General features: G+C 40.6%; 1 protein-coding gene across 1 annotated transcript in view; it reads right to left on the bottom strand.

The window, feature by feature from the left end:
* Positions 1-25,511, bottom strand: part of LOC118826685 (phosphatase and actin regulator 1-like) — a 120,125-nt gene that overhangs the window by 51,558 nt on the left and 43,056 nt on the right. Inside the window, exon 2 of the mRNA XM_036597716.1 lies at positions 14,891-15,055. Coding sequence (XP_036453609.1) covers positions 14,891-15,055 — 165 coding nt within the window. The remainder of the gene's footprint in view (positions 1-14,890; positions 15,056-25,511) is intronic.

Raw genomic sequence — 25,511 nt, 5'->3', positions numbered from 1 at the left:
AATATCTATTTACCTATCTATCCATCTATCCTTCCATCCATTCATCCATCCATCCCTCTAGCTAGCTAGCTCTCCATTCAAATAATTATCTACCCATCTATCTATCCATCCATCCATCTCTCTAGGTTTCGATCCATTCAAATGGATATCTGCTCATCTATCCATCCATTCTTTGATCCATTCATCCCTCTACCTAACTAGCTGTCCATTCAAATACCTACCCACACATCTATCTGTCCATCAATCCAACCATCCACATCTCTATCTATCCATCTGTTCATCCATCCATGCACCCATCAACCCATTGATCTACCTATCCATTCATCTCTATCTAGCCTTCCACCTATATCTACCTATCCGTCCATCTCCATCTAGCCTTCCACCTATATCTACCTATCCGTCCATCTCTATCTAACCTTCCGCCTATATCTATCTATCCATCCATCTATCCATCCATCCACTCATCTATCATTTACATTTACATTTATGGCATTTGGCAGACACTCTCTTCCTTAACTCTTGATCATTTTTACACAGGTAGACAAAGGTAGTGTTAGGAGTCTTGCCCAAGGACTCTTATTGGTATAGCATATCTATCAGTATCTAGTCATCCATCTCTCTAATTATCTAGAAATCCATCCAAATAACTATCTACCCATCTATCCAACTACCTATCCACTCACCTGTCTATCGATCTCTCTCTCTCCATTCCTCCAACCCTCCCTCCATCAATCCATTGCCCATTACTGACTCTGAGAAATTCATCTGCATGATGTTTAGCAGACATTTAACAGCAGGATTACATTATTCGAAATGTAAATGAATTCTGGAGAAAGCTTTTGGAATTTACTAAACAAAAAAGGCAACTATTTGAAAACATGCCATAATTAGACACTCTTGAACTAAAGGTTCTCTGGAGTGTAAATGAGGCTACTCCCTATTTACAGTTCTGTAGCCTACATACACTGTATGTGCGTGGTTGTGACCCAATTTAGAGGAGCTCTCGACACACTAGTGCTGCACTCAGAGTGAAGCTTTTAGTGGGCGTTTGCTGCTCTCTGGTCTTCGAGACAAATCCTGAATGTTTTATGGTATTTTGCATCACGGTGACAGCATAAAGGCTACAGCACCACTGAATAAAAGGAGAATTATAAAGGGTCATTTTGTGGTTTATTGCAGGTTTCCTGAAACATGAGTCAGCAAGAAATTGTGATTTCTGTGCTTTTTCTGATTGAAGGAGATTTGTAAATATTCTGGATTTTTTTAAACAAGACAAATTAAGATAAACAAACGACCAGGCAGTTTTTGTCAGCCTCAAATGCTCCAACCACACGTACATACAGTATCTGATGTCTATTGCACATCTGTTGAGCATCTGTTGCTGGATTGAAAAAAAAACTTGTGATCTTCACGGCATCATGATTTAAGAGTGAGTTAGTTAGTTAATTTGTTTTCTTTGAAGCTCCTAAGTGAGCTATCTTCGCATGTTCACTGATGCCATGGCCGCTGAGTTCACTTTTTCACTGAGTTCAGGACATCCAAAAATATCTCCACTCTCGTTAAACTGCACGGACACCTAAGATTTGATGTTCAGAGATGTTAGCTGGCAAAGTTTGGGCTTGCCCAAGGTTGTGTGTTCCAATCCCACTGGGTATTCCTGGTTGTGCCCTTGGATAAGGCACTTAAACCCTACTGCTCCAGGCGGTGCTGCTGTGCTGGTGAGACTGTGCTGCTCTCAGACTGGGCATTGTTAGGCAGCAAAATGACAGACCTTCCTCATTGGATCAAGACTATAAAGTGTGGTATCACAATGCTTAATACCAAACACAACTCTACTTCTCTGAATCATCAATGTTTACTGGACTGAGCACAGAAAAATGTTCACATTTTTCAAATTGTTATAGGTTACTTAACATCTCTGGGTTCATTTTATCAACAGAAAAGCCCGTTTGCTGTCAGCTGAGCTGCTTTTCAAACACTAAAATACTAAACATACCGGTATTCATGAGACTAAGTATGTTTTCCTTCTCAGATACCAGATACGACATGAGTTTCCACCTTTTTGAGGGAGAAAAAGGTCTCGGTTTGCTCCTCCTTCTGCTGTGCTGAGGCTCTGCGCATTAATTGTTTACAATAGTTATGACTGTATATTTATTTCTCTCCTGAAGTCCATTTTACTGTGCCTTTAAGACAAAATCAAATAAATTACTAAATGATTTCAACATGGCCTGCATGTTCTGAGGGTGTTAGTCAATGAGACTCTTCACCTGTATGTTTATTTATATTTATATATGCTAATTAGCACAGGCAATACACCTCCAGACAGAAAACAATGTTAACGATGGATAGTACAGAAAGCTTGAGTTCTGGATTGTTTACCATGCTGTAGTACTGAAAAATCAAGATACATCATGCGACACTAATCTATTCTAATTGATGCAGTTGAATCTCCACCTTCACTACATGCATTTTTATGCCCCTAATAACGTGTGGCACAGTTTTGAGGCCTGAATCATTACCATAGCAGCACAGCCTCTCAGCTCCCACACACACACACACAAACCCTGCAGTGCTTCCAAACTCCAGCTCTGCTGCTTGGAGCCTGATCTCTCGAGCAGCTCTCACCTCCCCTCAGCCTGCTGAGAGCCTCTCTAATCCTCCTGCAGTCTCAGCCCCACCTGCAGCGTCTACTCACGCAGCAGCTGCGGAGCGCTCTACACCAATAAAGCGGGCCTTAAACAAACACGCCGCTTTCAATGAGTTCACATCACAAATTAGGTCAGCATCAAAGATCAGCAGTCAGAAATACCTGTGGCAGTTCTGGAGCTCTGAACTGACACTTCCTATCTGGGCCCTTTAACCAGGGGTGATATAACAGCAGCCAATATACACCGATCAGGCATAACATTATGACCTTGTTTCTACGCTCATTGTCCATTTTATCAGCTCCACTTACTATATAGGTGCACTTTGTAGTTCTACAGTTACAGACTGTAGTCCGTCTGTTTCTCTGCATACTTTGTTAGCCCCTTTTTATCCTGTTCTTCAGTGGTCAGGACCCCCATGGACCCTCACAGAGCAGGTACTATTTGGGGGGTGGGTCATTCTCAGTAACACTGATGTGGTGGTGGTGTGTTAGTGTGTGTTGTGCTGGTCTGAGTGGATCAGACACAGCACAACACAGATATATATTAATAATGTTTCAATTTAAAGCCTAAATATTACTGGATTAGCCTGTTAGCCTATTAGCAGTCTGCCAGGGTGTTTCTCAAACAAAACCAGGTTCTTAAATATGGCTTCTTCCATGACTGTTACTTCGTTCACACTCAGTTTGTATCTGCAAACATACATGTATTCATGAGACTAAGTATTTTTCCCTTCTCTAAGCCAGAAGCGACATGAGTTTTCACCTTTTTGGGGGAGAAAAAGGTCTCTGTTTGCTCCTCCTTCTGCCGTGCTGCGGCTCTGCACATTATGATGGTTTACAATAATTATGACTGTGTTTATGTATCAAAAACTACCATAATTAATTTCTACATGACCATTTTCCAATCCCTTTTTAACCCCAGGATGCTTCTGTTACTGTGCCTTTAAGACTGATGCATGTAAATGAGCTCTGTTCTGACTGGCTGCCTCGTATTGCACCTCATTCAAAAAGCAGTCCAGGCTGAAACACTCCTTATATGGAGTGGGTGGGGCTAAACTGCTGAAGGCTGAATAGATAGACGCATGCGTTGGGTCACATCACAAAAACTCAAAACAGGCCGTTTTAGCAGCTCAGTATCCATATGTGTACTGAATGGACTATTCTGAAATTTTAGTAGTGCTTACATACTAAATCATAGTCTTTGAGTAGAAAAAAGTGAGGATGATTCAGTTTTGCATTATATGGGCTCTTTAAAGTCAACTTAATATTAAAACGGACATTATTTACACTACACTACCTTTTTTACACTTTGGCTCACATCTCTGGTCATATTAATCACAATTCATCATATCATTCATCGTATCGTCATCATCATAATTTAAAAGGCAAAATTCAGACTCATTTTATTTGGCCAGTCTCTCTAGATTCGCTTAGATTTGGCTGATATTTCAAATCAAGGTCTGATAATGTATTTGTTGCACTCCAAAACAGAAGAATAGTTAGGTGATGCTGGATTACTGTGATAATCACAGCATTTTATTCAAATTACTGCATTTATAACCCTATAGAATTAGATGTTATTCTACTCTGTAATCCAGGTAGATCCCAATTTTACATTTTATAAATGTTTATGCAACAATATTGGCAGACATCGGATATCGGTATCAGCCCACAGATTCATATTGGTGATCCTTAGTTTAAGTTAGTAACAAACTATCTGGTGAAACTCACCATTCTCAAGAGCATTAGGGTTAGAAAAGGTTTAGGCTTTGGGTTGAGGTTAAGTTTAGGGTTTGGTAAAATTCAATCTAATAGATATATCTTAATATAAACGAGATAAGCATCTACAAGGCATCTACAGTGAACTATCCAACATTCGTTTTTCCTTTTTGCTCACCTCTAAAACACCTTCTTATTTTTGATTACATCATCATGCACCAGTGGGTGGAAAAACAAGATTAACCAATGATAAAACCAATAAACACCCCCACCTATTATGGAAGCACTCAGTTACCCATAGACCCTCTCTGATACTGTGTTTCACTCAGAAACACATCACAGCACAAAAGGAAAATGCATCATTTCTGATTCTTGCCTTTCAGTGCATTTTTTGACACAGACACTAGAACAGAGAACAGAAGGTAAAGTCTGACATAAGTGGCTGGTTTTCCACTTCCTGTGTAGCAAATCCAACTGTGCTTTTACACCAGCAAGAACAAAACAAGAGGCTAGACTGAAAAACTGGGTCAAATCAATTAGCCTGACAAACTCCAAAGAAAAGGCCATCTAATGGAGAAAAAGTCTGAACATGACATTTAAGGGCCATAAAGAAAAAAGCTGACATTGAGAAAGCTTTAAAACCCTCCTCATCTCAGCACAGTACGAGTCTTCCATAACACAGAGTGTCAGCTCTGCGCTCCGCGTCTTCTAATTTCTACAAATCCACTTAATAATTAAAGATAATTCTACTATAAAAAGAAAGATATATATATTTTTTTGATAAAAGTGAGCATGTATGTGTGAGGGAATGACAGTGTTGGCCCATTTTTGTCCTGCATTCACCCCTCGGTGTCGCAGTAACGCTGCTACAGAGTGAAGCGTGCTGCACGTTTGCGACAGGTGCTGACAGCGCTGTCAGGTAAAGCGTTCCCACTCCACTGGCTCCACTTCCTCAAAAAAGCACTGAAACACAAAGCTCACTTTGAGATAGCAGTGCAGGACACCCTCGCACGCCCACGTTTAGGACTTCAAAGGAAATAGACTGTCTCTATTAATTATGCCAGTATTAAGCCAATTATTTCGACCATTTATCAAGCAATTGATGTATTTATCAGCTGATATAGATTCATAATTACATGTTAACAAGAGTAATCTGTAATCTAATCCAAAGGATTACTATATTAAAGTATCATAATCTGATTACTTTTTTTTTTTTTTATAAATAAAGATGAGCTCAAATGAAATTTTATAAGACATCCGTAAACAAGACAAATAGAAAAACTGCTTGTTTTATGAAAGTATCATTGCTGTCTGAACTCTACCTTGTATCCAGGTAATAAATATACCATCATTCAAAGAAAGACCATCACTGCTCGTCTTGTTAAATAACCATTTTAAAATCAGCACACAGGATGTAAAGACCTACTTTAAAGAAGAACTCAAAAAAAGGCTTTTAGTTCATACTAAAGACTGAGTAGATTGATAAATCATGGTGATGAGCCAGTTATTAATCTGAGCGTTAGTAAACTCTTTTGAGGGATGACTGAACTGAACAGTCTCCTCAGTCGAGTGATAAGCTTTGCACTGGACTTGTGCACGTGACCTGTGGCAAGTTATATTCACATCATTAAATAAAAAGCACACAATTACTCATCTACTATAGTCAAATTTGCAAGATGTTATTGGGTTATGGCCAACTGGGTCGTGAAAGGGCAGTGGGATTACGGGAGCAGCAGTGGACTGAAGCAGGTGATCAGAGCCAAAATAACATAAGAAGAATTACATAAACAAACAGTGTGAAACAGTGCGAATTAAATGGAAATTACAGCAGACGTTTCCCGTGTACTCTATCAATGTGTTTTCTAAACGTATTCTCCATAGATCACTTTTTCATGTATTGTAAAGGAACACATTCATGAGTGCATTTAGGGCAGTGTATTCAGTATTCATTACTTTGTTTCTCTTAAAAATACAACCTGATCTTTACAATGTGCCAAAGTTTCATGACAAATGGACAAACTGTCACAGTCCAGAATTAAATCTTGTTAAATTAACTTACATTGAAAGTTACATGTTTTTCCTTCTCCTGTTTACTTTTATAGAGAAACAAGGTTTTGTTTCCAACAGTGACAATATAATATAATATAACTGCCAAAACTGTGACTGTGGTGTAGCTATTTTGAGATATGAGTATACTGAAGTTGACAACCACCAATAGATAACTAGCCTACTAGCCGACTAGCTTCCTAGTCAACTAGCCAACTAGCCTAATCTCACTGTAGCTACCAAAACCATAGAGAAAAAAAAGCAATGAAAATTTAAACCAACATTTAACACCACAGCAGGTAAAGGCTAATTAACCAACTAATTAGTTTTCATCATTTTAAACTGTTTTCTTTACCACAATTAACTGCTTATCTAGCTCACTTTATCTGTATGTAGAAGCCGCCACTCATAGCTAGCAAGCTCAGCTACGTTCATACAGCCGAAGAAACAGCGAAGCAGGTAATGCTGTGTTAACACGTTGCAGTTGGAAATCGTGTCATTCTGTGCCTCATCGATGGCCGCGTGCAGCTGAGCAGATGTGGCCAAAGTGATAATGTTTGCTTTGCCGGTCACTTTTATTTGTTTAAGGTGGAAATAAGGCAGGATGATGCTAAACTTTAAATTTCACTGTGTTGTTCTTGACGTAAAAAAGAGAAAAATGGCAGAATTTCTTCAAGCGAGAAAAATATCTTTGTTTCTCACCAAAAAAGCAAAGTTCAGATGTCTGAGCTGATTTTGGAGATGCCCCAACATACGTTAAGAAGCAGAGGAAAAACTAATCGTTCTGAAGTTTGCTAAAACTTGTTTTTGCTGGGGCCGGCTTAAATATTGCTATGCCAACCAAACGGACAACAGAGACCGGTGAAGTGAGTTCATGTCGTCTGTGAACAGAGGACCAACACAATGATGATGCTAACATATACACACACACACACACACACACACACACACACACACTTTTCTGGCAGCGCCCCATGTGAGCCAGAAGCTCTCATGACATTCACATCATCAGATGTTACAATGAAAAGAACATAACTTTGAATTTCACAAGTGAAAAAAATAACCACAAACACTGCACAGACTACATGCGGTAGGCATGTGCTGGTGACTGTAACACAGTTACCATAGTAACAAACCAACGATGGTAAAAAATGTTGATTCATTTATTGATTTATTTCATGCAAACACTAGCAAGACAGTAGTGTTGCCACACATGAACATAACTGAACTTTTTAACATTTTTGGTGTTGTGATATTCTACATTAATACCACACTTATTTTACCAATAGATAAGACTGTTCTAGAAGCGAGGCTGTTGAGCTGCACTAGTTAAATGCCTCTTCCAAATGCTGTCTATTGAACAGTGTACATTTTAGGACATCCTGATGCTGATTCAGGAGGCCTAATGTGCTCTACTCACTACAGTTTGTGTCTACATGGTTGGCAGAGCCTCTAGCCAGTGAGGACTAGCACCATCAAGCTGTCTCTCAAATCACGTAGCCAAGTGGAGAGGAACTGCAGCACCTGTGGTGCAGAGCATTTACATTTTTAAAAACATTTTTGATGTTGTGATATTCTACATTAATACCACACTTATTTTACCAATAGATAAGACTGTTCTAGAAGCGAGGCTGTTGAGCTGCACTAGTTAAATGCCTCTTCAAAATGCTGTCTATTGAACAGTGTACATTTTAGGACATCCAGCTCTCCCTGTATGGTTCTTCAGGAATAGCCGCTCAGATGCTGTATGTATCAACTTGCTGATGTCGGAATCATGTTTTGTTTCTTCCTAAGTGTGATCACAGTTAGTCTGGAGTTAAGCAGAGGTCAGCTTTCGCAGTCTGAATCTACAGATATGCACTGACATTTCCCAAAGGTGGTCTTCTACGGGAACTGTGAGAATCAACATATCTGTGTGAACAGTAGAGCTGCTGTGATTAATCAACAAAGTTTGCTATTATAGTTCTTGACAGTAGCCAGCAACTTTCTACCTCTTTCAAACTCTTTCAAGAGTTTGTGATGAAGACTCTGAAGGCTTCGCTTGCCTTCTGGGAAAGAGAAAGGCTTTGCTTGCACACGCTTTAACAGCACAAGTCAAGATATTGACTGTTTCAGAGACTTTTGTTCACAAAAACATAGATGCTTACCAAAGTACCAGGGCTAAACGAATGAAGTGAATATTGCGGTGAATATAATTCAGTAATCTACTCCTCCCACACTGACTGAAACAGTGCAAAGAAAGTCTAGGAAACATAAGAATAATGCTCCAGTAGGTTCTTGAATAAAACGGTTCAGTACCTGTATAACTATATTGCAAAAATGAACGATTATAGAGAGGACTGGACAACTGATCAAGATTATTTGACAGCAGAGGCTCCCAAGTGGTGCAACCGTCTAAGCGTTGGCCCCATCATCAGGAGATCTCAAGTTCAATCCCTGGTGATGCTTCAGCCATCCATGGCTGTCCAAGAGAGCTCTCGTCACTCTCCCCATCATTCAACGCAATGCTAGTCACACACACAAATATATCAAGCCAGACAGTTTTTCTGGCAGTGCCCCATGTGAGCCAGAAGCTCTCACGACATTCACATCATCAGATATTACACTGAAGAATATAACTTTGAATTTCAAAAGTGAAAAAAATAACCACAAACACTGCACAGACCACACGCGGTAGGCATGTGCTGGTGACTGTAACACAGTCACCATAGTAACAACCCCCAACGATGGTAAAAAAGTTGATTCATTTATTGATTTATTTCATGAAAACACTAGCAAGACAGTAGTGTTGCCACACATGAACATAACTGAACTTTTTAACATTTTTGATGTTGTGATATTCTACATTAATACCACACTTATTTTACCAATAGATAAGACTGTTCCAGAAGTGAGGCTGTTGAGCTGCACTAGTTAAATGCCTCTTCTAAATGCTGTCTATTGAACAGTGTACATTTTAGGACATCCTGATGCTGATTCAGGAGGCCTAATGTGCTCTACTCACTACAGTTTGTGTCTACATGGTTGGCAGAGCCTCTAGCCAGTGAGGACTAGCACCATCAAGCTGTCTCTCAAATCACGTAGCCAAGTGGAGAGGAACTGCAGCACCTGTGGTGCAGAGCATTGCAGAGCATTTACATTTTTAAATAGATGAAGCACCAATGTTTTTCCAAAAATCAGTATCATCAATGACTAATCAACTTCATTGACTAATCATTGCAGCGCTGTTAGCAACATTAGCATTTCTGTATGAGCTACTTCTTAAATGCTGATGTTTCTGGAGTCCAGAGCCAAACCAGTTCACTGACTGGCTGATTGATTGAATCACTGACTGACAGGCTGTCACTGCTCCAAGACTGTCTGCCGCCAATCACAGCGAGAGCGCCACTGTTTACTGATGAGTCAATCAGAGATTCACCATCGCCTCTCTGTGCCGTGTGAACACTGCACGACTGTGAGTCAATCCTCAGTCCTCCGAGACTTCAGGAGAAATCCACACAGCGCCACAAAAGCCAAAACGGTGTCATTGTAGATTTGCGTAGACAAACGCACATTTCCTATAGCAATGTATGAAAGAAATGTACACTGGAGAGTCTCGAACTGAACTTCAACAAAAATAATTGACAAAGAATACTATCATACCCCACTGGTTTCTTGTGTTTTAAAAAAAAAGATTCTACCAATAGATGCTGGGAGAAAGTGATATGGTCGGTGATTGTACTCATGTCTTCTGGGATTGTCCGAAAATACATACATTCTGGAAGAATGTTAAAGAGGAGCTGGAGAAACTTCTGAAAAGTTCATATTCACCTGGACCCATTATTGTTGCCTGAACACATGTTTACTAATGACCAGTGTTACATACAGCATTTTTTGTTGATGTTTGCCAGAATATGAATCACTATTAATTGGATGAAGCCTAATCCGCCAACGACTGTTCAATGGTTACCAAAAGTCAAGCATGTTTATTTGATAAGCTACAATTAAACTTCTTATTTTTATAAGAAGACGGAAACCTGTTATTGTTTACCTCAGTTAGTGTGTATATGTGTATGGAGGTATAGAATGTGAAGATGTATGTGTTCTGTCCCTGCAACATGTATGTTAAGTGAAGCCCCAATCTCAAGGTGAATTTGTTATATGTTAAATGTCTGTCGATGTGTGTTAACAGCAAAGTTAAAAAAATGGACACTATTATTTGACATTAGCATCCAAGACTCGGTGGCTATATTATGGTCAGCAATACCATCAAGATCCCAAAGATATTCTTCTGTTTTTTTAATCAACATTGTGAAACGCCAGCCTGGTTACAGTCCTCTGTGCTATATTGCCCGTATTGATGTTTTTCTTGCTTGATTTAAATCAAGAACTTAAGAATTACTTGAGTTAAACCAGATGCAGTTTTACTCCAAAAATGGGACTTGGACATGCTGATGGAAACCAATAACAGCATCATAAACCATCAAGCCCTCACTCCAAGATTTGAGGTACTCTAGGGCCACAAAAACTTCAATGCTGGAGAGACATTTTTGGCTGTGCTTTTAACTAACAAGAAGGAACATGAGTCTAGATCTGAGCTGGAAGGAAGTGTCTCAGAAGAGGTAACCAGAGCTCTCCCTGTATGGTTCTTCAGGAATAGCCGATCACATGCTGTATGTATCAACTTGCTGATGTAGGAATCATGTTTTGTTTCTTCCTAAGTGTGATCACAGTTAGTCTGGAGTTAATCAGAGATCAGCTTTCACAGTCTGACTCTACAGATACGCACTGGCATTTCCCAAAGGTGGTCTTCTACGGGAACTGTGAGAATCGACATATATCTGTGTGAACAGCAGAGCTGCTGTGATTAATCAACAAAGTTAGCTATTATAGTTCTTGACAGTAGCCAGCAACTTTCTACCTCTTTCAAACTCTTTCAAGAGTTTGTGATGAAGACTCTGAAGGCTTCGCTTGCCTTCTGGGAAAGAGAAAGGCTTTGCTTGCACACACTTTAACAGCACAAGTCAAGATATTGACTGTTTCAGAGACTTTTGTTCACAAAAAACACAGATGCTTACCAAAGTACCAGGGCTAAACGAATGAAGTGAATATTGCGGTGAATATAATTCAGTAATCTACTCCTCCCACACTGACTGAAACAGTGCAAAGAAAGTCTAGGAAACATAAGAATAATGCTCCAGTAGGTTCTTGAATAAAAGGCTCTGTACCTGTAGAAGTATATCGCAAAAATGAACGATTACAGAGAGGACTGGACAACTGATCAAGATTATTTTACAGCAGAGGCTCCCAAGCGGTGCAACCATCGAAGCCAGAGGTCATTAATAGGCGGACCACGGTCCGAGTCCGGACCCCGACACTGTCCTGTGCGGACCTGAGCCTATAACTGATAAACTACGGAGACTTATTTATTTTCGATGGGGTGGTCCTATTTTAATCGGCGTAGCTTTTCTAGTCTTTACGGTTTCGCTACAGCGGCCCGGGAAACTCACAGACCAATCGCATGCGTTGTAAATACCACACGTGATGCTACTCAGCCAATCAGATCTGTGCATTACGATGAGCACTGAGAGTCGAGTGAGTGACGCACACACAGGGGAGGGATGAGGCAAGAAACAGCAGTCAGAGAAGAAAGTGAGTCAGAGGGAAGTTATTTCACATGATGTGCTCTAAAAACAGAAAACTGACTATAAATGTTGTTGAAATATGACTGAATTGTACTTTATTTGATTTGATTATTCAGTTGTTGACTGTATAAGATGCTGATATAACTACTAGGCTACTTCACTAAACAGTATATGGCACTGAATCATGATGCAAGTTAGACATTATGATGTTCCGGACCTTTGCTTGAGGAACTTTTCTCTAACTGGACCTTATTGAATTTTAATTAAAGACCCCTGATCTAAGCATTGGTCCCATCATCAGGAGATCTCAAGTTCAATCCCTGGTGATGCTACAGCCATCCGTGGCTGGGGGTCCAAGAGAGCACAATTGTCCTCGCTCTCCCCATCACTCAACGTGATGCTGTTCAGCGCAGGCGTCTGTTAGCTGACGTAACAGATCTGGCGGTTGGCGCTTTCCTCCGAGCGCATTCGGCTGTCCAGTGACGTTGCGTAAACGGCAGTTCGAAAAAGATGCGGTGGCGCTTCACAGGTCTCGGAGGAAGCCTGTGTTAGCCTTCGCCCTCCCAGCACCGGTGGCATTGTGTGCTTGGGGGAGTCCTAACTATTGGGTGCAATTGGATAAACCTAAATTGGGGCGAATATTCCAGACTATTTGACAGCATGGGTGGTCCTCTTGAAAAATCACTCTATTACACGTTGCATAGGGTCATTCTGACAGACTGCAATACACTACAGGAAGCTGAGGCAGCGACATAGTCTCTATTGTTTAACTGCACCGAAGAAACTGCAGCACTGAAGAAAGTGATGTTTGTTGCACAGATGGCGATGCCCTGATGTGAGTGGACAGGCACAGAAGGTATACTGATATAATGGTTCATTTATTTGCTATTATTACTTAATAGCAGTAAAAATGGTATTTGCTGCCCTATTCAACAAGAAAAAGGACGTTACCACAACATCTTCTACCATCTGTGGTAATCTCCCAAGGCTTCAGATCGGGCCGTGGACGAGTCATACGAGGTACCTCGCTTTCAAAAGCATAGCTTTCACTCAGTGGTCTTATAGCCGAGTTCACCAACCACACCTCTCCGGATCAGAGGGGCATGCGGAGGAGCGCTGCTTCCCTCTGCACCTCGCTGTGTCACAATCGATCAGGCAGCGTGTAAGTAAGCAAAGGGCTCCTGCGCCCTCCCCTCCACCTGACCCTGACAGCTCTGGACTGCCGAACCCCATACATCAAAGGCCGGGTAAAAATAGCTGCCTTGGCGAAAACGCTGGCGCGTTCCCTAAATCGATTCTCCGCTGCCTCACTCGCCTCGCAGCACAGCCTGACAGCTTAACCCATATTCTCCCTCCTCTCTCCAGCACGGGAAATGGAGTGGGAGGCGGGTTGCGAGCGCAGGTTCCATCCATGCAATACCTTCCTACTCACGCAGCACTAAATGCAGCTCTCTCAGTTCTCGGACACCATCGATTCAGCTCGGTTTAGGTATTTTCCAACAGAGACAATGCTATTCAAGGTTAGCCGTGAGATCGATGGCCCACATTTGGGAGAACGGAGAGGCACAAGCTGGACTAGCAAAAACTCAACAAGAAAAACAAACAAACAAATAAACAATTCTAAAACTCACAGCTCGAGCTTCGCTTCCCAAGGGCTCTGTGGTGAGCGTCAGTAGCGAGGGGTGTGTGTGTGTCAATCAGCAGAAAAACAGCAGGGGTACAAAGGCGCAGATAAACCTCCAAAGGCTCAGACGCTTCTCAACAACAACGTTCTAACTGAAGACTTCAGAAAAGAAACAACTTTCTAAATTTCTCATTTCTCATAAACAAACCTCAAACTGAAGATCCAATACAGAGAGAAGTAACAAACTTTTAATGCTATTACAAATGAGGTCACTGCTGCTTTCCATGATAAAAAAACAGCAAACTAACCACATAAAATAACTAAACTGAACTAAAACCTAAAACAGAACTAAAAGCATGATGGTAATGACTAAAGTGATCATTCTACTGTGTTGCATCCTTAGTATCTAGTGCAGGGGTGTTAAACTCAACCCCTGAAGGGGCCACATAAAAAAAATCTCAACACATTTGTGGGCCAGAGAAAAAAAATGTTTTTATTTAATTTTTAATTAATGTTGTGCTACTACCTGAACTGGCCATTATTTATTCAAATCACGCAAAAACTTCAGCAGTAAAATACAGGCACTTGTAGTAGACCTTGAAATATTACATGAATACTTATTTCAAAATGGAAATGTCCCCAGGAGCTCAGTCTACCTAAACCTGCCTGAACTAGACACCTGGCATCTTTTTTTTGCTTCAAGTTTATTAATACTTGCGTTCAATTTCTGAGCTGCTGAGCTGATGATGATGTAGTGCAGGGCATTGCGAAACAGGCAAATAATAATAGAAAATTAAAATGCTTTTGTGGGCCGGACAGGACTGCGTCACGGGCCTGATGTGGCCCATAGGCTTTATGTTTGACACATGGGATCCAGTGGATTGTATAAAATACTATTCGGGCCTATAAACAAGGTATTCAGGCCAGCTGTAGTATTCTGGCCTATAATAGCAGAAGAACTGGCACGTCATCTCTTCAGCAATGCTCTGACCGTGAATGCAGCTGTTCCGCAGCAGTGTGAGCTGGTTCGGGTCAGGTTCGAAATTAGCCTGGTCTAGTCTGGTCTCAAAGTTACAGGTATGGGTCCGGCATAGGCAATTTCATTCCTCAGTTACTCCAATTACATTTCATTCTAATTAATAAACCAAGATGATCCTTCATAAATCCAGTCACTCATCGGTCAAGCATGTGGTCAAAAACGTAGCAAGAGAAAAACAGTGAGGTTCCTACCTGCAGAGGTCTGTTTGAACTTCTCGCTCTTCTTCTTCCTCCATTTCCAGGGTTTGAAGAGTCGGCCGAGAGTGGCGAATTTGCTCCTGCGGCGGAGGGGTGGCGTGTGGGCGCCGGGGACGAGGGACTCGGACCGCATGGCAGCCAGTCGCTCGAAGTCCTCTGCTGGAGGAAAGAGGAAGACATGCGAAAGAGGTAAGAAAACGACAACATGCAGCAGAGCTCTGCGAAAAAACACTCAGTATCGGAGTCACAGTCACTGTAACTAAAGGAAGTGAACCATAATTGATTAAACAATCTACTGTTTTTCAATTAACGCACTCATCAAACCATTCGCCTCGTTACAGCGCAACCAATTATGTGCAACCAGCAGTCTCTCCTTCTATGCAGCAATAAAACAGAGGCCATATCATGCCCTATGCTTTCTGTAGTGTGCAGCAATCTATCCAATCACTATGACTGCATGCATCATGTTATAGAGGATTATACAGTTTAAATACACAGAATGCCAACATCGGTCAATTACATTTGCTAGGTTTGTGAAGCTAAAAGCCCAGAGACCCTGGACAAACAAATAAACAAAACATATTCCGTACATAATTAATTAATGACATCATTAACCTCTTCAACCCACCAGGGTTCCAAAACGTACTTCATCATATTCTTAATAACGTTCATATTTCATAAGCTGTATTCAAAAGGTGGGTGTCATATGAGAGTCAGATAGATGGGTAATGTAATTTTAAACCGTCTAAAATTTTGGGCTTTCAGCAGTAAATTGTAAGCATATAGCAATATGTGTATGATCATAAAATCATGCTAATTTGAGGGGAGCTTTTCCAAAAAAATAAAAAATAAATAAATAAAATTTACATTTATTTCATGCAGTTACTGAATAATTTGCCTTACGATTTGGTCATGTAAATTCAGGTGGACAAATCAAAATATACCCCAGAGAATAAAAGGTTAATCAACCAAAAGACCATTTTAAAGCTACACTATGTCAATATGGGTGGAACTGTGTAACTGCGTGCAATGTGTGGAAGAGCATTTTATAATGTGGGTTGTGCTTCGGACCCCTTCCCCAAGTGGATGAATTGGATGACTGCGAGTGTGTTGGAAGAGAATTCAAAGAGAACTCAGCCAAAACTTGGTGAAGGACGCTGTCTGTGTAAAATGTAAATAAATGTAAATAAAAACAGAAGGTGCAAATCTCAATCACCCATATTTTACTCACAATAGAACACAGAACACATATCAGATGCTGAAAGTGAGACATTTTACCATTTTATGAAAAATATTAACTCATTTAGAACTTGATGGCAGCAACATCTGACAAGTTCTATGTTGTACTGTGAATAAAATATGGTTCTATGAGATGTGAAAATCATTGCATTCTGTTTTTATTTACATTTATTTACATTTTACACAGCGTCCCAACTTTTTTGGAATTGGGTTTGTACTATTGTGATCATATCTTCATCAGTAAAATACTGTTTTTGCATTTGAGACTTAAACATCGAACCGGACCTTCTTTTTCAAGCCTGTGCGTGTGCCATTAATATGTATGATGTGGACTGAAAAACCTGACCCGACACCTCTGACTTGTGTGTTACCCTTTCTGGCTTTACAGGGCAACTTGCAGTGAACAGACACCATATTTTAGCATGTATTTTAAAATTCTCCTGACTCAGTAATGCCCTACTTTCAATTTAACCAAACAAATCTTACATAGTGCAGCTTTAAAAATACTGAGAATACTTATTAGTACTGAGAATACCTGTCAAAACCAAAACCAACCACAGCACCACTTTCCTTAACACATCCTTAACCACTCAGGGTCGCTCCGATTAAGATGAATACGATCACATTATGCTGGAGATCCTAAAGAGATTGTAGGCTGCCTAATACGCGGGAGTCTTACGGTTGCCAGGGCCTGATCTCAGCATGGTCTTCTGGGCATTGCTTACTCAGCCTACCATCTCGAAGCTGACAAACAACACACATATGGGCACAGCGTTTAACGTCATCCTTTACAGGAATACCAGGCCCCAACAGACCATTCAACCCAGTGACATCATCATGACTCAAAAGGCAAGAAAGAGAGGGGAACTTGGCCTCCTTCACGGAATTAGGAAATTCGGATTTGATTTTATGGTAAACAATACCAGTCGGACTCAAAGGATGTTTTTCCCCTGTAGATTCAAAAACAATCATCGACACAAGTGGAAACCAGCTTGACCTTCATTACCTCCTACTTGAGAGGCAGCTGGAGCCATCACAATTAGGACAATAATGATTTACTACTTTTTATAGTAAATTGTAGTAAATTTTATGCCACTGTAAATCATTTAATTTGGCTGATTAGCTACCTTGCCAGTAATTTTATATAGCACACATTTTTGCACGTACACACAAAAAAATACCTACAGTTACACAGAATCATGAGTAGAATCAAACAAAGCCCACATTTCCTGACTTAACTCCTAACTTATGTCATCACAGTTACATTAATAATTCTAAAAACAGCAACAGACACGTCAGTATAGCACTGTAGTTTGCATTCTGGTGCACTTATTAGTCATGTTGGTACTGAAGCCCAGTCATGCCAGATAGAGGAGAAACAGTCACTTATGATTCTTTTTTTCCTTCCTTCTCTGTTTCTGGTAGCAGTACGTCAAAATATTGACTTAGCCTCTCAAAATAATTACTTATGAGATACTACTACTACTACTACTACTACTAATAATAATAATAATAATAATAACAACAATAACAACAACAACAACAACAAAAACAACAACAACAGTAATTAAATTTCAAGAAAGTATGGGATAAAAAGTCTTTATTTTGAAATAATAAGTCACTATTCTGGCTTTGCAAGTCGATATTTTGAGGAAAAAATAATCATTTCAACATAGTTAGCCAGTAGTTTGAGAAAATAAGTCATTATTTAGAGATTGTAAGTCAATATTTTTAAAAAACTGTGATTATTCAACATTTTTATTCAAAAATCTATATCTTGTTATTATTATTTCACTTGTTTTCACTTGTTATTATTTCAACATAGAAAACCAATAGTCTGAGACAATATTATTTAAAAACAATAATTACATGGTTTGAAAAATAAATAATTGTTTCAACATAATAAGTCATTATTTTGTGAAATAAAGTCATCATTTCTACATAGTTAGCCGGTAGTTTGAGAAAATAAGTCATTATTTAGAGATTATAAATCAATATTTTGAGAAACTCATTATTTTCAGATATAAAGGCAATATTTTAGGAACAGAAGTCACTATTTCAACATAGAAAAATCACTATCTTGAGAATTTATCATTTCAGCATAGTAATCCAAAAGGTTCAGAAAACTGCAGTTTAAGTAAATGTTTTGAAAAACAGTCATTGTTTTGACATAAGTCAAAATCTTTAGGGAATAAATCAGTATTTTGAGATATTAAGCCACAATTTTAACATGCTGCTGATAGAAACAGAGAAATATAAGAATTCTAGTTTTTTCTCCTCTACCTGGTGGGCTTCCATATTTTAGTGACTTTATCTTCACCTGGAAGAGTCAAGAATTCACTAAGTTGAGGTTTTCTTCAGTTGCAAGTGTTTCCAAAGACAGAGAACAACGTAAAGCATCATTAACTCATGTTGACTCCCATCTTTAGCACACACTAAAAACCTAAACCTGGAATCTTCTGTACTGAACCGACAGCCAATGGAAAAAACACAGTTCCAGTTTTCTTGTGCAGTAGAAAAACACCCTAAACGAATCTTAAGAAGCACAGAAAAGCACTACTCAAAAGAAACAATAGCAAACGCTTTTAAACAAAGCCCTAAGAACAGGCGTTGCATAACAAAGTGGTCAAATCAATTTTGTCAGAATAAATGCAAAATTTCAGTTGACAGGAAATCTACATTTAGCTTGAAACTGTCATTGCGCATAAGCAGCTCCTTCGTTTGAAATGCAAAGCACACAATGCCCAGCTCTTATCTGCCCAGACGCTGACTGACTGTGACGTTTCTGATGTCTTCATGCTTTTTGAAATGCTTACAAAGCACAAGACACGAACGTGCACTTTTAATACAGCGGCCACAGCCAAGAACTGACTGCAGCTTTTATCTCACGTAGCCTGATTAAAGACCGACCCCTCTCCGGTTAGCAGCTTAACGCCTCATGACAAAAAACCCCTGAGAAGCTTGAAACCAGCAAACAAACAAATAAACAATGTTTGTGACCTTAAAAGTCTTGAATTCCACTGATTTTTTTTATTTTCTGCATAATTTAATAGTTGATATTTGAACAAAGTCATTCAGAGTGGTTTGATCTGAAATTCTCTGTTTTGGAGAAACTTACTGAGTCAGAATTGTTTACAGTGGTGGTGATGGGAACCAGACGTCTGAGGGGTTTAACGCTGTTAAAACCTCCCTCACAGAAAGTTACGATGAGAATATTTTGGCCTAAAATGTATATTTTATAGTCCATTCATGGTAGAAGGGCTGTAAGTAAAACAGTCCTCAAAGCAACTTATTTTTCAGATGCATCATTATTTTACCATCATCAACATCCATATAAAAACTCAGAAGACAGGTGTGTGGGTTCACTGGCTGCTTTGGATACTAAATAAAACTACCTCACACCACTTAGTGCAACACCTGCTGTCAGGTAAATACAACAAATCTGTCTTATATGCTGTGTAAATATGCGAATAGATGTACTTCTATTCCCACTCTGTCATAGTTACTTTACCTTATGTCTATTTTTCTACTTCTGTTTTTTATTCCTATTTTTATTTCAGCCTAATTTATGCAAAGTTATGTGTAATTATATGTCTCAGTACTGTAACACTGCAATTTCACCTCAGGACCAATAAACCATTAATTCATTCAGTCGTTCGTTCGTTCCTTCCTTTTTTTGTTCGTTCCTTCTTTTATTCCATCCTTTGTTTCGTTTGTTCATCCCTTCCTTTGTTCGTTCGTTCCTTCCTTCGTTCCTTTGTTCGTTCCTTCCTTCCTTCCTCCCTGTTTGTTCGTTCCTTCCTTCATTCCATCCTTTTTTTGTTTGTTCATTCCTTCCTTCCTTTGTTCGTTCCTTCCTTCATTCCTTCCTTCCTTTGTTCGTTCATTCATTCCTTTGTTCGTTCATTCATTCCTTTGTTCGTTCATTCATTCATTCATTCTTTTGTTCGTTCATTCCTTCTTTCCTTCCTCCCTTCCTTCATTCCTTCCTTTCCTTTCTTCCTTTGTTGGTTCATTCGTTTCTTCCTTCCTTCCTTTGTTCGTTCCTTCCTTCCTTCCTATCTATCTAAAATGTCTATATCTGTGTTGTAGACATTGTGACCCCTGGTTCCTATCAGCACCACTGTAAAGAAGTCAGTAAGTCTCTCTACAATGAAACACTTCACATCAAACCGCTCTGAATGACTCAAATTTCAGCCACTGAATTATGCAGAAATTATGAAAATTTGGAGAAACTGCCCTTTAGTTCGAGCTCATTAATGTGAATGCATTGTTTGCTAAATAAAAAGGGAAACAGACCAAAAAGTGAAAATCAAAACACAACCCATCAGCATGCGCTCTGAAGTTCTCCTGCGCTGGAAACTCGTCGGGGGGATGCGCATAAATGGAGGAAGAAAAGGGAAAAAATCCATTAAGACAGTCCCGCGGTGAATTAGCCGAGTTCTGCAGATGGGAAAAAGGAGGGGAGAAAGTAGGCCAGAGCGCTTTCCAAAACAACAAGAGCAACCACGCAACTTCCCACATATTTACATTCAGAAACCGTGCTCTCCTTCAAAAATGCATCTAAAAAGAGCGAATCTTAAACACGAGCGCTCCAGAGAGCTCCGAGAGTGACTGGGCTTCACATTCTGATCTCATTTCAACCGAGAACAGAGAGAGGAGAGATTTCAGAGCCTTGAGGGGGTTTTGTGGGGCTTCATTAGAATCTCAAACATGTTTTATTCTGGTCTGATTACAGTTCTGTCGAGCTTCAGTCCAATAAACTTGACTTCTATACAACGACGGCAGGCAAAAGAGGAGCTTCAGCTTTTGGGTCTTTTTTCAGACCCGGTATTCAGTATTCAGTAGGTGGACGTCTGGTTCCTATCACCACCACTGTGAACAATTCCGACTCCAAGTTTCACACCAAACCACTCTCAATGACTTTGTTTACGTCTTCACCATTTAATTATGCGGAAATTTTTAAAAAATCGGTGGAATTTCCCTTGAGATGAATCACCCAGCTTGGGCCAATGAATCTACCCCATTTTATCCATTCACACAAACTGGAAAGTGGCTGTAACCAGAACAAACCGAAGCTAAAACACTGCCGTTTGCCGTTCGCATGCAGACCAAAGCAGAAACTGGCTACTTCATTGATATTAACAATAAAACTGACCTAATTTTTGAGCACAGCATTGTTTATGCGGTCAAGCTGTCCCTTTAGTGTGGGGTGTCGAAGGCTAGCGCAAGAGTTGGGTCAACGATCAACATTCATTGATGATCTGCCGTGTGTGTGTGTGAGCTGTGGTTCTTTCGCCCTCCCCCCAAGGCACGCTCCAGTCTGTATTTCTGTCTTTGTGGGGTATTTCCATTGCCTTCTCTGAATGCAAGACCCTCTCTCAGTCTATAAACGCACATGTTGGTCTTCGTATGGAATCTCCAAAGCCTCCTGTCCTTCTGCGCATTCGCTCTTGTGACTGTGTCAATGACTGTACAGTCACTGACAGTGTTGTGACTAGGATGAACGCAAAAAAAAATTACTTTTAATGAATCAAAAAACAGCCAAAGTAATTCACGTGTTTACTCACTATTACTAGGTCTCAAACCAGTTGATGCTCTCCAGGTAGGGCACTCCACCCACTGGCATCTAACGCCAACATAAGTGTTTATATAAGACTACATATTTAAGACTTAAGAGTTATAAATGATGACGATCCAGTAGCGTGTAGTGTTGGAAGGTAACTGGTGTCGTTCCAGCCTAAACCTAGCCTATTTGTTGTGTTGTGCTGAAATGGGTAGCACAGCTTTAGCTCCCTCTGACTCACCAGCTTGCATTGTTTTCATCCACCACTGCAATAAACAGCAGGCATCACACAAACATCACACAAACACCGGGAATGTTACAGCACTAGCTGCTGAGCTGGAGGCTAACGAGTACAGTGTTAGCTGGCACTGTTGATATCGCACCAACTTCATTTGGTTTCTTTGTAAAAGGCATAATGCAGCTGAAAGATTAGCCAGCTAGCGGAAAATAAAAACTCAATACATAAATAAATAAATAAAACTTCTCACCGAAGCACTGCTAACCTTTCACACTCTGCTTCCACCTTCAAGACACATCATCAGAAGGGGATTTTAGCCAAACATTCTCTCTAAATGAGTGACAGAGCACTAATTCAGGATGGTTTCTTTGCTAGTTCAGCTGAAAGATTAGCCAGTTAGCAGGAAAAATAAACTTCTCACCCAAGAACTTCTAATCTTTCACATTTTGCTTCCACCTTCAAGATACTTCAGGAGGATTTTACCCGAGAGTTCTCTACAATGAGTGATAACAGCACTAATTTAGGTTGGTTTCTTGGACAACTTAGGTGAAAAATTAGCCAGCTGGCAGGAAAAAATAAATAAATAAATACATAAAACTTCCCACTCAAGCACTTCTAATCTACCAAATTTTGCTGCCACCTTCAAGACACATCATCAGAAGAGGATTTTACCCAAGAATTCTCTGTAATTGAGTGATGTAGCATTGATTCAGGTTGGTTTCTTGGGTAATTCAGTCGAAAGATTAGCCAGCTAGCAGGAATTACAAATAAATAAATAAATAAATAAATAAATCTTCCCACCCAAGAACTTCCAATCTACCAAAAGTTGCTTCCACCTTCAAGATACTTCAGGAGGATTTTACCCAAGAATTCTCTCAAATGAGTGATGCAGCAGTAATTCAGGTTGGTTTCTTCGCTTATTCGGTTGAAAGGTTAGCCGGCTAATAAAAAAATAAAAACAAATACAAGTGGCGCCCCCAAACACGAACAACCTCTCAAAATGAGCCTCCACCTTCAACATACATCATCAGAAGGGGGCTCATTTTTTTTTAAAAAAAAAGGACATTCTGCCTCAGAGACCACCGCGGGACCACTGTAACAGGTGAGGGGGCTTGTTTACAACAGATGTAGCAATATTTTCATTGGGCTGAAGAGCTGCTTTAAGAAAACTGATCTTTCTGTGAGTCAGGGATGAATCGTCCCTGCTGAAATAAGACCGTTAGGACCATCAGGGTTAAGACCTGATGCTTCCTAATGGAAACTGGCTTAATGATTTCCATTAGAGACCACCAGTTTCCTGTAGGACACCTTCAGACCATATTAGGAAACCATCAAATGCGTCTGAAATCAGAATCCGAACACCTGTTAAGCCATTCGAGTCCTTTATAATGTGATATCAACCCATCAGGAAAAGCCAAAACATATTAGAAAACCATCAGGAACCAACAGAAGCACTTCATGGTTTCTGTGTGTTTGCCTACGCGAGGGGTAACAATAAAGATTTAGGGGTCCCAGCGCGACTCCTCCCCTCCCCAGTAGTTAAGCTACTGCACAATGATGTCCACGCGTCTACGAGAGCGAGCGCGTGCGTGTGTGTATAGGCGCGCGTGCCTGTGTTTTGACCCCAGCTCCCCCCTCTCTCTCTCTCTCGCTCGCTCGCTCTCGCTCTCTCACTCACCCTCCTGCGCTCCCGTGCTCCTGCTGCAGTTGCTGCAGATATGTTTGATCTCCTTGCCGATGTGGCAGTGGATGGTGAAGGGCATCCCTCCTCCTCCTCCTCCTCCTCCTCCTCCTCCTCCTCCTCCTCCACCAACTCCTCCACCGCCGCCGCCGCTTCCGTGCTGAACGCGCCCGCTGCCCGCCGCCTTCCGCCCGCTCACGCTCACCATGCGGGCCAGGCAGAAGCCCTTGCGCTTGGTCAGCGGAGGCTCGGGCTTGGGCAGGAAGCAGCGCTCCGCCATGGGGTTACACGTCGAGTTGAGCATGGAGAGACGCGGATGATGCTAAACGCTGCTGCTCCTCTCAGGTTCTCCTACTACCTACACCCACCCGGCCTTCCCACCCCGCCCACTACACCGCGCCGCGCGCCTCGGCGTCGCTCATTGCGGCTCTCGAACGAAGACGCGTTAAACGGAGCTGCTCTCGAAGACGGAGTCGAGGAGACGAGGTCCCGCGGTGCGCAGCGCTGACCGCACTGCACGGAGAAGCTGCTTCAGCCCGACTGATCCAGATCAGCGAGAAAACGAGGAGGAGCTCCTGATTGGCCGCGGGAGACGGGTGACGTCACAACCCGAGGCTGCCGTATGGTTTAAAGGGCCCATACCCTACATTTTCCCTGTATTTGTTGTTTTCCCTCCAGAGGCCCCGCCTAACGACGTTTGAATGGTTATGAGGGGAAACTTTCAGATTTCCAGCCTCTCTTTACCACATAAAGGGGAATAATGCGCTGATTTGAGACAAACTTCCTTATTATTGATTATTCCTATATGGATTATTCCTATATGGATTATTCCTATATGGATTGGTTCGCAGTCAGAGTTCAAAACTCATTCCAGATGTTTCACTGACTGCGTTTACGTGCACTCAATAATCCGATCATAATCGGGTTTCTGCAGTTATTCGATTATTCAAATGGTCATGTAAACACCATACTCCGATCTAGAAATCCGATTAAGAAATCCGATAAAGAGAGCTGGATTTTAGCTCAGGAATCAGATTTCTAAGTGCATGTAAACTCTTACTCTGATTTCTTTCGGATTTCTCAGTCTGCGCATGCGTGAGAACAGACGGTGGATGTCGCGAGATGCAGCGAAACACTTTTGTAACAGCGCTGAAACCAAACATGAAATGAAGGAGTTAAATATTCTTCATCTTCTAGATGATGAATGTTCATATTTTCAGGCAAAGTGAGGCGATGTTAAAAAAAAAAAAGCTGCAGCATGAAGTTTGAGTTTTACGTTACATTTACGTCACGTCTTCTTCTGTGAGTTTATTGACTGGTTGCAAAGTAGAAATCCGATTACTGCCTGATTCATGTAGACCCGGAGTTTCCCATTATCTGATTACTCAAGTGCATATAAATGCGTTGATCTGATTTTCTGCAGTTATCAGATTATTAAGTGCTTGTTAATGCACTCACTGACTTGGACTTGAAACCTTTTGCTTTGAGTGACACTATACCTTATTTTTGTTTATTTCACTAAATCTAACGATTGAACATTCCATTTTGTCACAAACAAAACAATCATAACACTACCGAAACTTTATTAAATGTTTCAGTAGTGACAATTTTAACTCATTTAGAGCAGAACTCTAAAATTCTAGCCAGTACTTGACCAGCAAACACAGCTTTGAACAGCTGTACAAACATAAAATAATAATATTTTCCATTAAAACACAAAAAATTCACTTAATTGCAGAAAATATGTGTTTCGGTAGTGACAATTCTTAATGTTCCACACTGATTTTGAGACTTTGGGACACAGTGTGATCTAACTGCTCGCCGTGTATCCATGAGGGACAGGCATGCAGTCTCACTACCTGCTGTAAAATGTAGAGGTGTGGCTAAAATA

This window comes from Colossoma macropomum, unplaced genomic scaffold, assembly GCF_904425465.1.
Source record: "Colossoma macropomum unplaced genomic scaffold, Colossoma_macropomum, whole genome shotgun sequence".
Lineage (NCBI taxonomy): Eukaryota > Metazoa > Chordata > Actinopteri > Characiformes > Serrasalmidae > Colossoma > Colossoma macropomum.
The sequence above is the reverse complement of the archived record's forward strand: the minus strand, read 5'-3'. Positions and strand labels throughout refer to the sequence as shown.